This window comes from Colletotrichum destructivum, chromosome 1 (genome assembly GCF_034447905.1).
Source record: "Colletotrichum destructivum chromosome 1, complete sequence".
NCBI classification, from domain to species: domain Eukaryota; kingdom Fungi; phylum Ascomycota; class Sordariomycetes; order Glomerellales; family Glomerellaceae; genus Colletotrichum; species Colletotrichum destructivum.
Genome location: NC_085896.1, coordinates 1,370,580 through 1,387,820, shown reverse-complemented (window position 1 = coordinate 1,387,820; position 17,241 = coordinate 1,370,580). Strand labels below are relative to the sequence as shown.

Sequence of the window (17,241 nt, the reverse complement as noted above, 5' to 3'; positions counted from 1 at the left end):
GGCAATATTTTCGCAATCATCTTTCTCCTGCTTGATTTGGAGATGGTCCATATTGGGGGTGCGATTGTGAATGCCACCTCGTATTAGGCGCATGCTCGAGTGGAGGAATAGTTGTACCGACTGTTGATATGGATGCGATCAGCATGCATGCATGCAAGCATAGCTGCTTACCTTAACTCACATAGGACGCAGCGTAGGTAGCGAATGCACTCGGCCCAACTAGTCTTCTTCGTAGAAACAGCGATAGAGTAAAGTCCGCCCGCCACGCCCGTCTCTTCAGCGTCAGGCCAAGCAAGGCACATGCACGTGCGAATGTTGGTCATGGTAATGGTAAAACGACTTGCCGCTTTCGTTGAAGAGTTCCGTGTTCTCCCCCGCTTGTGTCATTGCCTACTGAAATTACGTGTGTGAATAAGGATTAGTTCATTGTGCTCTCGAGTCCATAACGTGCCATCTTCTGCTTCTCTTTGCTGTTCAGTCTTGGCTAACGTTAGCCTGTATGCCCGCCGCCCAGTCGACTGCGGCTGCGACAGCGATTGCGACAGCGTCGTTTTCCCCGCGTATCCCTCCCTCCGCACCTACAGCATCGCATCGCACAGGATTTAGATGGTGACACCAGTGGTGCCAACGTCGAAGATGGAGTTGCGCCAGCCGTCTCTCTGATATTCATGCACTCGGTCGCCTGCAAGGGTCGCCTCTTCGTTCCACATCTTGACGAGACTGCCGGGTGCATACACACCCTTGAACACGCCCCGTCCAGGCTGCGTGACACCCACGCGGGTGTACAGGTCTGGGTCCTCGGGTGGCACCAATCTCGCCGCCACGGCCTTGACGAAAGTCCACAAGTCCTGCGGGTCGGCAATACGAGTGGCGCGCAACCGCTCGCGCGCATAGAGCATCTCTCTGTTGGCGAAATGAAGCCCCTCGCTAATGCCAGTCGCAATCTGCGCCTCCAATGCGGCCTTGACCGTCGGTCGGATGAGTGGCTTAAGCAGCCAAGCGAGCCAGGAAAGGCTGCTCTTCCGAAGGCTGTAATCCAGATGGTGGATGCGGACGCGGACGCCATGAAGCGTAAGCATGTTTTCCAGGCGCTCTTTTCCGACCTCCACATCGATGGCAACGTCAATACCACGCTCGTCAAGATGGAAGCCCGCAATCCCAGCGTCAGCGAGTCTCAATATGCCCGAGTGGAGGCGCAGCCAATATCCGAGGTCTTCGGCGGCAATCGACAGGCCCGACAACGTGATCCTCATGAGCGTCTTGACCGAAGTCGTCGTTCGGAACCGCGCTTTCCGGATCTCGACGTCATTCTGGGTCGAAATGTTGAGCTTGAAGGGCAGGAATGAGCTGTTGTTCACTGTGCGACCGGGTTCCAGGATCAAGTTTTCCAATAGGAGATCAATAGTCGGCATCGAGACCTCGAGGCGAGGGATCGGGATGTACTGGATGGCCTGGATCAACAAGGGTATGAAAATGTTGGTCGAGTCGGCCAAGAGCTCGCCGTTGAGATACTCGCTAGCCGGCGACAGGATCTTCAGGATCCTCTTGGTCGTGTGCAGGACTTTTTTGATGTCGGTGTCCTCAAGCACAGAGTGCAGTGCCAGATGCACGCGGTCTAGCAGGGCATCGAGATCGTCGCGTATCGACGACTCTGAGGTCAACTCCCGCGACTTTGCTCTCAACTCCCTGAACCGGTCTTCGGCGTGTTCGAAGAAGTCGGGATCCGTAAGGATGTCTTGGAGCAGGTTACCGATTTGTCTGACAAGCTTGTCAAACTCGGGGTCACTGCGACCGTGTTCCATGACGACCTTGAATATGCGCTCGACCTCGTTCCAGTGCTCGCGGTCCCCAAGCGAGGTCAAGAACAGCCAGAAGTTGTGAAGCGCGCGGTCAGCCTCCGGGTTGGTGTCAATGTCCTCCTGGGCCACCTGAATAGTGTCCGAGATGGCGTGGGAGTAGATTAGAAGGTAGCGTCGGATGAGCAGGGAGAGGGTCGAAACTGAGTCGGAGTAATCCTTTCTCCCGCGCAGGTTGAGGACTGTCTTTTTCAACCTGCTCACAAGTGTCTCCTGCTCCTCGCCGGTGAGGTGATCAGCCAGGCTGTGACCAGCCTCATCGGCGACACGGGCGACGCCGTCAGTAACAACCTTGGAAACGTCTATAGCTTCGCCCTGGATTTCGGCCTTGGATGGCGGAGGCTTCGAGTCCCCATTCGGATGCTTGATTGCTTCCTCGTCCTCTTTGGAGGGTTCAACATCCTTGGCCGCCTGTCTGGAGACGTCGGACAGGGTGAAGGCAGTGTCCCGGAAGACCTCGCGGCCGACGGTACTCAGATCCGAGAGGAAGAGACGGAAGTCTTTGTTGGTGAGGATTAGTGAGCCGACGGTCTGTAAGCTCTTGTATGCTGGACGATGTCAGTACAAACGGAATCGCTGGTCGGTGCTACAATTTTCCCCCATGGCATGAAACCAGGGACCTTTGAGGTGGAGAGGGCGAGATTCCGGAACTTACCTGCCACTGTATCGGCCCTCGCCTTGGCCTTGGATGCTCGTGCGCCAATGTCGTAGGCGTCGACAGACAGGCGGGCCTTGGTCAGGTACCAGACAAAGTCCTGGATCTGGTCCTTGTCGTTCTTGTGGAGCAGCAGCTCGATGAGCTGTTTGATGAGGAGCTTGACGTTCAGCACGAGGGCGCGTCCGGCGTCGCTGAGATCCGGGGTGTCGGGGTTGAGGATGTCGGCGGACAGGAGGGTGCGCAGGTTGATGATGAGCTGCTCGTTGGAAGGCATGTACCCCTTGCCAATGGCGCGAAGCATCTGGTACGTGTGAAGCTTCTCGTGGAGGCGCTGCTGCAAGGCTGTATCATCGTTGTAGCGAGGCAGCAGAGGTTCGCGTTCGCGTTCCTCGCGCGACGGCCGGCCGAAGCCGAAGCAGGACAGCATCGTGACGCGACGACGGAGAAGCTGCTGAAGCGAACGAAGCCTGTGCTGTGTTTTGGAGGTCGTAGTCCTCCTGGTGGGACTATCGTGTCGACTGCGTGGATGGATGAATCTCCTAGATGTGGTTTGGTCCGGGGTCCGGGCCTAGGTCTAAGACAGGGTCTGCAGGGATGAAGAGTGTAAGGTAGGTAGGCGAGGTGAAGCGATGAGTTGAGAGAGAGAGAGAGAGAGAGAGAGGGTATCTGCGAGGTAGGTTGGATATGCTGAAGATTGGTGAGATGAGATGTCGTTGGAAGTTCCTGTCCGTCACAATGATGCGGATACAGGCGAGGCGTGGCGTCCTGTGGCACAGCTACGCTATTTAGTACAGCACCTAGTCGCAGTACATATACCCAACTACCTAAGGACCTAAGGCAAGAAAGGTAAGGTACTAGGTAGGTAGGTAGGTGGTTGGACAACTGAGGAAGGAATGATGATGGCGATTGCAATAGCGATGGCGATGGGCGCACTGAGGTGACTGGCCAATGACGTAGCTGGCGAACTGCGCAGCGGTACGTACTTTCTATTCAGCCAACCACAAGCCACAGCCCGGAGCTTAGCATCCGTGGTGGCACGTGTCATCCCTACCTCGGCAGGGAAAGAGGAGCTTGGGGCCCGGAACAGAAACCGCCGTCAAACCGCCAAACCGCCAAACCACCGGAGAGCGTTCTCCAGGTACTCATATCTCATCATCTCCTTGGTGTTTCCCGCGTTCCACATCGCTCTGGTCGCTCTCCAGGATCTACATACGCCCCTCCTTTTTTTCCCCTTAATTCAACTTCTGGATTCTCTCCAAGATTGGCATTGTCTAGGTCGGTTCACATCGTGCCCTTGATGGCCCCTCATGAACGATGAGCCACTGCCTCACAGACAGTAAATTTCCCCAAACTTCGCTAATTATTAGCGCAATGAGCCACATGGAACCAACAATGAATCAACCATCCGAGACGTCGTCAAAATGCCCATTCGTTCTGGAAAGGTGTACCCGGCTTGTCCATCCCCACCCTCCCGAGCAGAATCCCGGCATCGCGGCACCACATGGATGTAGCCGGAGGGATATCTGGGGTTGAAACATGGCATTTTCCTAGCGTCTTATGGTCAACAACCCCGGTTTTTCCTCCATCATGCCGGGTGGTCGGTGACAGACAACCTGAAGCATGGCTGATGTTGGCTGATACCCTTGCCCTCGGCCAGACGGGGTGTTGCCAGTGTGCCACACACACCATTCACGGCATTCGACTGATGTGCCAGCCGAGTGTCAACCGGCATCGACGCATGCATGATCTGGCACTGTAGGCGACACGGCTTCTGCGATGCCACCACACGACCTGTCGCGCTCTCTTAGCACTTTTCGGCTGAGTCCGTTCGGAGACGTCACCCCGGACTGCTGCAGAGGTGATGACGCACACCATCTCCTAGCTTATGGCTGCGGCTGCGGCTGCGGCGCTTATCTTGCATGGCCGGTCCAGCACCAACGTTTGGCAACCCACTCAGTTTCGATGTAGTACAGGGGCTGCTAATTGGGAGACCATTTGCCCGACAAAGAGGGGGATTCTCCATTGACCCCCCCCGGCTCCGCTACTCCCTTGCCAGCCGATATCCGAGCTGTTCCAGACTCGGAAGTATTGGAATGAACCGAGAAGCGGATCCTCAGGAGCCAGTTTAAGTGAGTTGATTGAAAATTCGAAGGCAACGTAGGTAGGTTGCGTGCGGCATCTCACGTGGTATTCGTTCAGAGTCTTGCTGAACCAAGCACACAACCCTCGTGAAACGCAATACGCTATGCTATGAAGCTGTCTACTAACAACTCTACATTCCAAGCGAGTCAAAATCGAGTCAGTCAAACGATATTAGTGTTGCGCTATTACACCATCATTCCAACCTTTTAATAGAGAATCATAGAGTCAGTCAAATCACCTCGGGAGTTTCTTGCGTGCTTGGTCTCAACAACTCAACTCCCAATCTCTCCCAAAAGCAATCAACCAGAACTCGAGGGTCAAGAGTGTCAAATAGAGCGATGAAAAACTGGACAACACAGCATAAGTAAGTCAGTTAATCAGAGCTGCCGCAATGCACACTCGAGAAACCAAGAATGCTTCACACGAGGCCGGTTCTTCTACTTTCCCGCAATTGTATCTACCAACATCGCAGACAAGGCTTCAGTCTCACCAGAAGTCGACCCATATTACAACCTAGGTACCCAAGTTGACAGAGACTTGAAAGGTAGTCTTTTGATATTTTCCGTTGACCCAAAACTAGACAATCTCGAATGGGTCACGGAGTTCCTCACGACACTTGGGGATGATCTTGAATGCTCATACGAACCCCTGCGCATTTAGCCGCCCGCTATTTCTCTAAAGGCTCTAGTCCCAACATGGGCCCGTTTCTCTCCGTCAGGCAACCGTATCTCGCATCTGACGAGGCAGCCATTTGCCAAATCGCTTCCTTGGTTTCTTCCCCACCTTCATAAGCTCATAGAGACCTGGCATACGGGTGCTGGTCCCCCCTTCCGTTCAACTACTCTCTGCCAGCAGTTATGCTTCCACGTTGTCTTGCCTCAACTACCACCAGTCCATCAACCACGTCAGACTGGTCCTGTGCAACAACAACAACAACAAAGTGCCATCCAATTCCCTAGGATGCCCACCCCTGTCTCGGCTCCAGTAGCCCCGACCTACGCACCATCACCCGCAGACACAAACGCCCAAGACGGCAGCGACACCGACATTGTCATCATCGGCCGCGACGATGTCAGCAACTACAACCCGGGCCAGATCCTCCCGGAATCGCCGGAAACCATCGAGCAACTAAGGGTGTGGCTGCAGCCGACGGCGTACGACCTCGGAAGCGGCGAGTATCGTAAGCACCTCGGCTCCCTCGCGCCGGACACCGGCGACTGGCTCGCGACGAGCCGCCCGTTTGCAGAGTGGTCGCACGGCAACGACCATGGCCTGCTCTGGATGAAGGGGATCCCCGGGTCGGGAAAGTCGGTCTTGGCCTCAAAGATCGTAAAGGGGCTTACGGAGGACAACCCGGGGCGTCCCGTGCTCTACTTCTTCTTCCGTCAGATCATCGACGCCAATCATGAGCCCGTCGCCCTTCTCAGAGATTGGCTGGATCAGGTCCTCTCCTACAGCCCACCCCTGCAGAAAAACCTCAAGGAGTATGTCGAGAACAAGAAGTCGCTCGACAGCATGTCCATGGACGACCTGTGGAACGCTCTCCGGCTGGCTCTGTCTGGGTTACCTGGCAAGGTCTTCTGCGTCGCCGACGCCCTCGATGAGATGGACGGCGGGAACGAGCCCTTCCTGACAACACTGGCCGAGCTCGGAAACTGGAAGCCGGAGAAGGTGAAGGTTCTCATCACCAGTCGCCCTGTTCCCGCTGTCGAAGGTCCTCTGCGGACAGCAAACTGCCTCCAAATTCGCCTCCAGGAGAACGTGGTCGACGTTGATATATCTAAGTTTGTCCAACAGGGTCTTGCCGCGTCAAACATTCCACCTGAAGAGCGAGAGTTGATTCGAGAGGCGATCCCCGGCCGAGCAAACGGACTGTTTCTCTACGCCAAGCTCGCCATGGACGCCTTCCTCGAGCCCGAAGCCAGCGTCAAGGACGTCCTCGGGTCTCTGCCGGCCAACATGGACACCATGTACATGGACCTGCTGCGGGAGCACTCCCGTAGATCAGGCGTCCACGACGACGTCCAACGCCTCATCCTGCAGTGGGCCACCCACGCAACGCGGCCGCTGCGGCTGCTCGAGATGGCCGAGATGGTCTCCGTCGCGTACCCCGGCAATGCGACCAGTGACCTCAGCGCCGCCAAAGACGTCGTCAGGGCAGCGTGTGGCCCCCTCCTGGAGATCATGCCTGACGAGACCGTCTGCGTCATCCATCACTCCTTCACCGAGTATCTCAAGGGCACCAACAGGTCAGCTGGGCACGACACGGGGTATCCCGTGCTGCGGCTGGGGGAGACACACGCCAATCTCGGATTGGCATGCCTGCGATACTTGCGGGCAGGCTGTCTCGACGAGTTAATCGAGAAGAAGAAGGGGAAGAAGAATACTATGAAGCAGTTCAAGTCTCCCAGAAGACTCCCACACGGCAGCGGAGACACCGATGCGGAGTTGAAGCTCAAGCATCCATTCCTCGCGTATGCTAGAAGCAACTGGCACGTTCATTTGGAAAGGTCGACGAGAGCCGAACAGGACCAGACCGAGGTGAATGCGGCACTAGACCGATTCCTCGGCAACTCAGATCTAGCTGATGCGTGGCTTGATCTCGGCTGGTGGGGAGACAACGGAGCGAGTTCCGGGATCCAGCCTCTGCATATCGCAGCCCAGAGCGGGCTCGTCGAGTACGTGAAGCACCTACTCTCGTTTCCAGACGTGGCTGTCGACGCGGCGGATGTCCAGGGAAAGACACCGCTATGGTGGGCTGCGTCGTTTGGCAGGGCGGAAGTGGTGCAGGTGTTGATCGAGGCCGGTGCAGACCCGGACCGGGATGACGCCTACAACGGCCTCAAGCCGCTGCATGAAGCATCCAGCAAGAACCACCCGGAGGTCGTCAAAGTTCTGCTGGCTGCCGGAGTCGACCCCCTTACCAAGAAGACACGGGAGAGGCCTGGAAACTGGTGCGGGAACGCGAGGAAATCCAGGGGAGACACCCCGCTGATGGTCTGTCTACAACCCTCGATGCTCTCTTCTCACGACCTAGTTTCGAAGGAAGTTATTTGTTGCTGACGCACATACCACAGTACGCTTGCCAACACGGTCATTACGCGGCCTTCGAGGCGTATCTGCCCTTTCTCGCCGACAATGACGACGCCGTACACCGGGCCCTGGCCTGGGCAGCTCGGAGCGGCAGGGCCAGCATCCTGGCGAGACTACTGGAGCAACCCGGCGTCGATATAAACCGCAAGGTAAGCGGAGAAACGCCGCTGTTCTGCGCAAGTCGGGGCCGGAGCTTCGACGCGATGACACTGCTCCTCAAGGGGGGGGCCGACCCGACGATCCTGTGCCAGCCAGACGACGCATTCAGCAGCAGATACTTCTTCCAAAACCACTTGTTCATAGACGAGGAGGAACACGGCGATGATCCCGGCCCCAGAGGTCTTGGGATCTCGCAGAAGGCCGGCTTCTCGGCTCTATACATGGCCTTGGACGACCGCCAAGGCTCCGAACTGAGGACTCCGTACGGCCCGGAGGAGTATAAAGAGCTGCTCGCGCTGCTCGTCGAAAAGGGGGCAGATATCCATCAGCGAACTCGGGATGGAAAGTCTCTGCTTCACGTGGCCCAGGCCAACCACGTTGTGGTCCGCATCCTTCTCGACGCAGGCCTCGACGCGAACGTCGCCGACAACGGCGGATTCACGCCCCTTCACAAGGTACAGTCCACCGAGTCCCTGGCGCTGCTTGTTGAGCACGGCAAGGTGGAAATCAACAGGAGGGCCTCGTCGAACGGCAATACGCCTCTGTTGCAGCTTCTCGACATCTTCCCTCGCGCCGCCCTCCAGCTGATCGAATACGGCGCGGATTGCAACATCACCGACGCCGAGGGCAACGGACCGCTCCATCTCTCTCTGCAGGCCTGGGGGAGCAGCTGCGACGTCGTCGAAGCCCTCCTCCGAGGCGGAGCGGATGCCAACGGGAGAAACGGACGAGGCGAGCGGCCGTTAGAGATGTTACGCTTAGACGACAGGCAAGCGCTTGAGATGATGGACCTGTTGCTCCGGGCCGGCGCCGATATCAACGCGAAGGACAGGAACGGCGCAACGTCTCTCTTCCGGATAGTCTCTCGCGGGGGTTTCTGGCCGCACGAGCATCCCCACGACGATATCAAGGCACTGCTGGACCGCGGGGCGCTCCTCGAGACGCGCGACTTCCGGGGACGCACCCTCCTCCACGAACTCATCAGGTCGTACAAGAGCGTCTCCGACATCTGTACCGCCTCGGACGCCCCGGACCGCCCGTCACGGTTCGACTTCCTCGCTGGCCTTGGCCTTGACGTCCGCGCCACTGACCACGACGGCAACGGCCTGCTCCACGAGCTCTGCTGGCACGCGCGCGCCCACGACTTCGACTCGCAGGAGATCCTCCCTGCCTGGGACAAGCTGCTGGCCCTGGGCCTCGACGTCGACGGGCGGAACAACAGGGGCCGGACGCCGCTGCATAACCTGTCGACCAAGGCCGACCGCGGCCGGCGGTACAGGGGCCAAGGGACGTTCATCGACGCGGTCCTCTCGCGGACGAGGGATGTCGGCGTCCGAGACCGCGACGGCGTCGCCCCGTTGCACCTCGCGGTCACCGTGTCGGAGTACTACGCCCATAAGCTGCTGGAGGCCGGCGCCGATCCCACGGTCCGCACCAACGAGGGGCTCACGCCGCTCCATCTTGCCGCGAGGGCCCGGCAGAGCAACATCGTCGGGATGCTTCTAGATGCGCTTCATCGCAAGAACAGTGCTCAGTCGCGCGTCTCGCGGGGATCGTGGCTGGACAACCCACCCGGCAAGCCGGTCCCCGTAGTAGATGCCACGGACGAGCGCGGCTACACGCCGCTATACTACGCGAGCCGTTCCGGACGACCCGAGATCGTGGCCATGCTGCTGAAAGCAGGCGCAAGCACAGACGTGAAAGACCTTCGCGGGGCCGTCACCGGCTTCGAGAGAGAACACGACTTGTGGCTCGGAAGCGGAGCCCGGGTTCCCGATGACGGAGATACCGGCGGGCTCGGGCTCGCAGACCCATCCCGTCCGCGCGAGCCCGATACGCGATTCCTGCCGCAGCTGCCTCACCCGTTCCGAGACACGGCCAGGCTTGAGGAGATCATCGAGATGCTACTGGACCACGGCGCCGACCTGTCTGATCGCGGCTACAACAGCACGATGACGGAGAACGGAGATAGGTCTCTGAACGCGACCCCGTTTGCCTGCCGAGACTACACGCTCAAGTGCTTGTCGCAGGCTCACCAGAGGAGACCGCTGAGCGCATCCCCGCCCGCTTTCCAACGCCAGCCGAGCAGCCTGGGGAGTTTCGACGAGCATCTCATCCGGCACCGCCACGAGGCGGCGACCAAGGCGCTGCAGGAGTCCAGGACGATCAAGCAGGGCGAGGCGAATGAGGACCTGTTCGTGTCACGGCTCATACGGCGCGAGTACGACGTGGTGGAGCAGCTTCCCGGCTTGGGCGTCGACTTCCTCGCCAAGCACGCCAACTTTGGGGGCAGCAACTACAAAACCCTCGTCACGAGGGGATACGCCTCTCTTTTTGACAAGATGTTCTCTTTAGATGCCCGGGCGCAGTCTGATAAGAGCACGGCAGGGGACAAGAAACGGCCACCGGGGGACGGCAGTCGAGAAGGCTTTCTCCTGCAAGCCGTCGACCAAGAGCTGCCCGTGCTCGATGTCGTCCGGCTCCTCGTCGAGAAGTTCGCCGTCGACGCCAACGACCTGTGCTGCTACGCGCCCGGCGTCGGCCGTGATCCCGTACTGCAGGATAGTGCTCTTCACTCGCTCGCCGCGGGCCACTGGTGGTGGCAGGTCGGCCAGGCGCTGCCTTACCTGATCAGCAAGGGAGCGGATCTCGAGATCAGGAACGGCCGGGGTCAGACGCCTCTTCACGTTGCTCTGGATACGCGGGGGGGCCGGGGGGTCTACCACGGCGACGCGGCCCGTCTGCTCATCCTCGCCGGCGCCGACATCAGGGCGGTGGACGCCAAGGGGAAGACGTGCCTTGGCTACGCACGTGGAAACATCGACTTGATTCGCCTTCTCCTACAGAACGGCGCTACAGTTGCGGCCGATGCAGTATTTGCCGCCATCGACGGAAACCAGACCGACGTGCTTGACGCGCTGTTGGCGGCGGGCGTGAGTCCGAACCTGCGATTCGAAGAGGTCGCCGACAAGCCATGGAGAACCCGACAAGAAGACGACGCCTCTGACGACTGGGAAAGGGACGACATGCCCGACTGCGAGTGGTATCCCCTGCACCACGCCGCCTCGAGGTCTGGCAGCATCTATCCGGACCAGAAGCGCAGGGACGAATTCAACAAGACGGCTCTGGACATGGTCAACACGCTTCTGTCCCACGGGGCAGACCCTCTCCGGGCCTTCACAAGATGTTCTACGAAAGAGTGCTATCATCAAAAGTTGCTCGCCAAGCAGCAGGCCGACGAAGCCGATTTGTTCAATGACGTTGAGGATGCCCCGGCCGAGGAGATGGTCGTCCTGACCCCCCCGGTTGGCGGCTCCGAAGCCCATCTCCACGAGCAAGGCGTGATACTGCACCAGCTGCTGGTCGACGGACACGTCGTCCACCCCCTCCTGATGCTGCCGAACCTCGACGCGAACCGCCGCGACGGCAAAGGGCGCACCGTGCTCCACGCCGCTTGCTTCTCGCCACGCGGACCGGATCTCCCTGTGAACCTGCCGCCTGGAGACCCGTGGGACAACGATGATGATGACGACGATGACGACGATGATAATGGGCCGGCATACACCTCGCTCTTCCAGCACCTCCTCTCCCTCGGCGCGGATCCCGAGGCCCGGGACGACGACGGACGGAACGCGATGCACCACCTCCTCCGCCTCCGCACCGAAAACCGCCACGGCCCCGCCCCGGCCGTCAACGCGTCGCTCGCCCACCTGGCCGCGCACTACCCGTCCCTCATCGACCAGCGAGACAAGGACGGCAGGACACCGCTGCACCTCGCCGTCGACCGCGCTGTCTACGAGAAGGACTCGACCGCCCTTGCCGCCGACATACTCCTCAGAGCCGGAGCGGACCCCCTGGTGGCGGACGGCGACGGCGACACGGTCCTCCACGTACTATGCCGAATGCTCTGGGTCTCCGGTGGCCTCCGCCCGCTCTTCGAGGACTTGGTCCGGCGCGGGTGTGACGTCAACGCGCGCAACGCCAGGGGGGAGACGCCGCTATTCGGATTTTACGGGCAGCGGAAGCACGGAGGACTGCTGCGGGAGAGGGAGCTTTACGCAGAGCCCCTTGACGACGCGGCCGGGACCGCGGGCTTGGAGGCGGCCTTGGAGGCGGCGGGCGCCGACTTCGAGGCCCGGGACAACGCGGGGCGGGGTCTACTGCACGTGGCGGCCCGGGGACACGCTGTCCGGTTCCAGACGCTACTCGAGAGGGGGCTGGACCCGATGCTCGAGGACGGCGAGCGGAAGACGGCGCTGGACGTGGCGGCTGCGTGCGGGAACGACGGGGTCATGAAGCTGTTTAGTGGACGTCGTGGATGACGGCGATGGTGGTGATGGTGGGCGAGCCTGTTGGCTTGCGAGTTGCTTTAGGAGCTTGAAGGGATTCTTGATGGGCGTGGAGTACAGTAGGTAGGTAGATAGAACAACTCCTGGGACTTGTGTGGCAGGTTATTCATCTGTTGAGAGACTGTCCTGAGACGAGTTTGTCGTTGATAGGCTGTGACCGAGAGGAGTCACCAAGACGATTTTCACAAGGCCACACACGTCAAGTCACTCAAAAGTACACAAAATATGAAGTGGTCGGTAGAAAACGTATTGTCCATGTTTTGCCTAGTCATGAATACATTATGTCTGCCTTTTGTGAGACGATGTGGTTGCTCCTATCTCCCAGTCCAGTTGGCGCCTGGTCAACTATGTCTGGAACCATATCTTGTTCGGCGAAAGTCGAACAAACGCACAACTTTCCACGATGGATTCAGAAAAAAAAAAGGATTTTTATTTTATTTTTTCTAACCCTTTTTTTAAAAAAAAAATTTGGTTTTGGAAGGCAAAATCTAGTTTTGGAAACGGGGAGATCAGCGGCTGGAGCTGCCACCGGCAAGAGGGCTGAAGAGGCGAAGCAAGTCTCATTCCTTGGCATGGCTATTCCAAAGGAGTCTCATTGGGTTAACTGCTTAAAGATACCGAAACCGAGCTTGAGGACAACCGGGGAGTGTCGGCGTGTTGTTGCAAGGGTCAGCCCGGGGAGCGTCGGCCTGCCACACCCACCCCATGGTTCCAGACTAACTGCAGACGGTGTAGCCGGCCGCGGAAGAGGGCCAAGGTTGGAGATGAACTCCAAAAAGACGGGAGGCTTTAGTTCGGGGAGAGGCGGGAGTGCGTTGTAGATGGACTTTGGGACAGACTCTACATACAACATTGAGAACCGCCGGAGCCCGATTTTGGATGTTGGGTAGACCGGTTCCAACAACACAGAATATCAGGAGAGGGATGGATGGAAGCATTCTTGTCGTTTGACAAGTGGCAGCAACTTGACCCAGCAAACAAGACGGCCAGGCCAACCCCGCGGGTTCTATCTACCCCGAACTGAATGCGGTATGCCAAGAGACCGGGTTGCCACAGCCAAACGCAAATACAGCCCAAAGCATACTGCCCCTCTGAGAGTGTCGAGTCCGAGTTTAGAAATCCCGCGAATGTGTCCCGTAAGAGTATAGGAGCAGTGGACACACTGGGATTCATCATTGGGACTACGGCGGGACTGGACTGGGTATAGACAAATGCACTCCAGAGAAAGAAAGATCCAAAACAAAACCATATTCAACCACTCAACCGCTCAGCCGCTCGCGGACTACCTCTTCTCCGACCCCTCCTCCTCCTCCTCTACGTGGGCGACCTCGGCCTCCTTCAGCGCGCCCTCCGCGGTGCCGGCGCCCACCTCGGCGCCCTCGCCGTTGAAGAGGAACGCCATGTTCTCGAGCGTGCGGCCGCGCGTCTCCGGGTAGTAGAACCACACGCTGACGATCATGGCGACGAGCACGGCGAGGAAGACGAAGTAGTACCTCCACTGGATCGACTCGAGGGCGACGGGGTTGACAAACGTGTTGAAGAAGATGCAGCCAATGGTCGTCATCAGCGCCACAGTGAGGCCCTTGGCGCGCAGGCGGTACGGCCAGATCTCGACCGGGTAGGCCACCATCAGCGGGGTCAGCGCGATGTCGTACCCAAGGTAGAAGCTGGGGGGGGAAGGGTTTGTGGTTAGCTTCCCGTTCGTCATGGTGGTTTGGTTTATACCTCGCGGTTTTTAGCTAGAGTCTGGAAATCGATGGGCTTACATAAAGAGGAACGGGATCACGGCCGTGCCGGTGGGTGCGTTGCCGGTGTTGGCGAAGCTCCCGGAGAGCGCGGTGACGATGGTGAAGGAGATCAGCATGATGGTGCCCTGGTAATACACGCGAGTCAGTATTTACGTGTCGTGATGGGACAGACACGCCGCCCTGCCCCCCCCCCCCCCTCCTGAAAGAGACAAGTAGGAGCCCAGACGCACCGATGCCAAGAACAAGCCTCTGCGTCCAGCCTTGTCGACCATGATGGCGGCGGCAGAGGCGCAGATGAGGTTCCAGATCTGGATACACGCGGAGATGAGCGTTTGGTCGTCGACCGAGGTGATGCCAACCGAGGACTGGTGGATGAGGACGTTAGCAAAACTAGTATTCTTCGGCTCTCCAGTTCTCCAGACTCCCCCAATGCCCGTCTCTTGGCTGGAGATCTTGACTGGAAAACCCAGACTGGATGAATATTCGTGGGACGACTTACAAGAACCATGGCCAGGTAGTACGAGACAACACCAACGCCGCACTGGAGTGACAGTTAGCTCTGCAAAACAGCCCCCCATTTTGGGTCACATTTCGCGTTGTTGTTTATCTTACCCATTGGGCAAAGACGCCCAAGCTGACGGAGATGAAGAGGCGGTGACGGTTGCCCGGGGTGCTCCATAGATCCGACCACTTCGTCTCGGCGTGGGCCTCCCTCTCGGCCCGCAGCGTCTCCTCGATCTCCGTCATCTCAAAGTTGACGAGCGGCGAGCGCGCGTCGCCTGCGGCGTGGTTCCTCGCGAGGACGGCGCGGGCCTCGTCGTTCCGGCCGACGGAGACGAGCCAGCGGGGGGACTCGCCGATGAGCAGCAGGCCGGGGACCGAGAGGACGGGCAGCGTGATCTGCAGCAGCGACGGCAGCCGCCAGGCCCAGTGGTCCATGTTGCGCGTGCCGTACGTCGCCCAGGCGGCGACGACGGCGCCAAAGTACCAGCCGCAGTTGTACAGGGCCGACACCATGCCGCGGTGCGTCGGGTAGGCGTTCTCGGTGATGAGCAGCGGCGCCGAGAGGAAGAAGCCCGAGGCGCAGCCGATGACGAAGCGGGCGGCGACAAAGGCGGCCTCGTTGGGCGCCGCCGTCTGCAGCGCCGAGCCGACGGCCAGGCAGGCCCACGAGACGTAGATGCCCGCCTTGCGGCCGTACCGGTTGCACACCCACGCGGCGGCCGGGTAGACGACCAGGTTGCCGAGCGAGTAGGCGGCGTTGACGAACCCGAGCCAGGCGCCCGTGGGCTGGCCCATGAAGGCGTGCCACTGCGGAAGCGCGAGCAGGCCGTTCATCATGGAGCCGTCGTACCCGTTGGCCGACGCGCACATGATGAGCGAGGCGACGCAGAGGTTGAGCCGGAGCATGTGCGGCTGCCTGTACCAGGGGCCGACGTCCGGCAGGACGGCCGCCAGCTCGGCGCCGACGGCCTTGGTGTTTGCGTTGGTATCACGGCCCATTCTTGTTGGGGCTTTGTGAAGCTGGGACGAGGAACGGGGAAAGAGGGTGAAAAGAAAGGGCGGGCGAGCGGGCGAGCCGGTATGTGGTGATGTTCTCGGAGGAGACAACCCCCTATAACGAGTATGTAGGTGCAGGTCGTGACTGTTATATATCATCTTGGGACCGGTGTATCGGCTTGGCATCACACAACTGGTATCAGATACTACAACGTATGTGCCTTGGTTCGTGTCTCGATGGCCGGGGTATCGTGGCATCCGCATGAACTCCGGGGATTCATCGAGGGGATTCCCCGCGTACCTCCTTGCCCCCCCCTCGTCCAGCAGCAGTAGGCCAATGACGTTGTTCATGTGGTGGTGGCTCGAACATGAAGCCCTGTCCAAGGTTGTCCAGGCCGTCAAAGATCGGGGAGAAACCCACACCCGCTGGCAGCTTGGCACGACGCTGCCTCCCCATGGAGCCCCGGGATTTCTGAGCTGAGGAGATGTGTGGATTCGCGGGGAGGGGAGGGGAATAACGCGGCCTGGACTGTCGGTCCCTTCCACACTTTCACGCGCACACACACACCAACGAAAGATGGTCCCGGGGAAACTCGCTCATGCTGCGGTCCTGGCCTGGCGGGCATCGAGACGCGCGCCAAGTTGAAACGGTCTTTGTGTGAATGACTCGCCGTCTCGACGTGACGAAGCGCACATGACCTTGCGCTACACATACACGGACTGACGGACCGGTTCTCCCAGAAGAGGGAGGAGAGGGCCGTCTAGTTTGAGGCTTAATTGATGCTCGTATTGGCATCACGTAGGCTGTGAAGAGTTCCATGGGCCGGCCGCCAAGTTGCAACTCGAGCCGCCGGCAGTCCAACTGTGTTGCTCTCCACGCCGCTCTACGAAGCAGTTTGTGTTCTCTTCAACTGGCCAGCCAGCCAGCTAGCCAACCACAAGCAACCAGGGGTTCCGCATCGTTGGGGTCTTGGGTGCGGAGCAAATGCCGCGCCGAGCCTCGAAAGACGCATCTCGCCAGTGTTGGCATCCAATTCCCTCTATGAACTGGTAGCGGAGCCCGTTCCTGATGTGCAAGCTGGGAATGAGATGGCAAGGGGGATGGTCGCAGTACGTCTGTAGGTCGATATCCGGCCTCGGTGGCTTAGCTGAAGGTGGGGGGGCTGAGGACTTGGTCGAATCCACTCCCCGGGTCAAGGACGACGATGCGGTCTGTGATGATTGAATTACGCATCCAGGACGCAGTGGTCAAGAAGACGAGGCGGTTCCCTGATTATCTCCATCGGTCAACTTGTCCCAAAGCTCCGCTCGAGGATCTGGCTGAGAGGTGCGGCATCTTCTCAAACGGGATCAAGTGTGGGATTTGGACGCGAAACCAGAGACTTGTCAGTTGTGGCCATCATGGAAGACAATCATCCGCAGTTTCCGTCGACACGCTGTCTTGGTGGATCGTGAAGCGTCCCTCCCCTCCATCTTCCCGTGCGTTTTGATGTTCTAAGAGCTGCTATGAACATGAGCAAGAGCTGAGACCTGGGTGTTGAATCACTTACTCTTCTGATGACGTGACTAGCTCGTGGATCACAACAACCGCTGGGCTTCTATGTTGGCAACGTCTCCAACGGGTCGGTTGCCGGACTGGTTGACTGTCATCTGTAACGTCATCTGTAAGAAGATGCAGATGCGAAAGGTGCCACGTCAATGACGGTACTTGAGGTGTAGAAGAAGGGCTCGTTGAC

General features: G+C 59.0%; 3 protein-coding genes across 3 annotated transcripts; 1 reads left to right on the top strand and 2 right to left on the bottom strand.

Moving 5' to 3' along the window:
• Positions 1-98: 98 nt before the first annotated feature.
• On the bottom strand, positions 99-3,394 carry CDEST_00429 (Putative bactericidal permeability-increasing protein, alpha/beta domain superfamily). The gene is made up of 3 exons (XM_062916588.1): positions 2,512-3,394; positions 182-2,404; positions 99-120 (listed from the first exon to the last, which is right to left on the bottom strand). Exons 1-2 carry the CDS (start codon positions 2,939-2,941, stop codon positions 603-605), a joined length of 2,232 nt encoding a protein of 743 aa, XP_062772639.1. The 5' UTR covers positions 2,942-3,394; the 3' UTR covers positions 99-120; positions 182-602.
• A 411-nt stretch (positions 3,395-3,805) lies between these two features.
• CDEST_00428 (Putative NACHT nucleoside triphosphatase, P-loop containing nucleoside triphosphate hydrolase) lies at positions 3,806-12,529 on the top strand. Its single transcript, XM_062916587.1, has 2 exons — positions 3,806-7,653; positions 7,734-12,529. Exons 1-2 carry the CDS (start codon positions 5,617-5,619, stop codon positions 12,228-12,230), a joined length of 6,534 nt encoding a protein of 2,177 aa, XP_062772638.1. The 5' UTR covers positions 3,806-5,616; the 3' UTR covers positions 12,231-12,529.
• A 581-nt stretch (positions 12,530-13,110) lies between these two features.
• Positions 13,111-15,508, bottom strand: CDEST_00427 (Putative major facilitator, sugar transporter, major facilitator superfamily; the record flags this gene model as incomplete). Its single annotated transcript, XM_062916586.1, has 5 exons — positions 13,111-13,924; positions 14,024-14,130; positions 14,236-14,370; positions 14,505-14,546; positions 14,618-15,508. The coding sequence occupies 5 exons, from the start codon at positions 15,506-15,508 to the stop codon at positions 13,540-13,542; spliced, it is 1,560 nt and encodes a 519-aa protein (XP_062772637.1). The 3' UTR covers positions 13,111-13,539.
• Between the last annotated feature and the right edge of the window lie 1,733 nt (positions 15,509-17,241).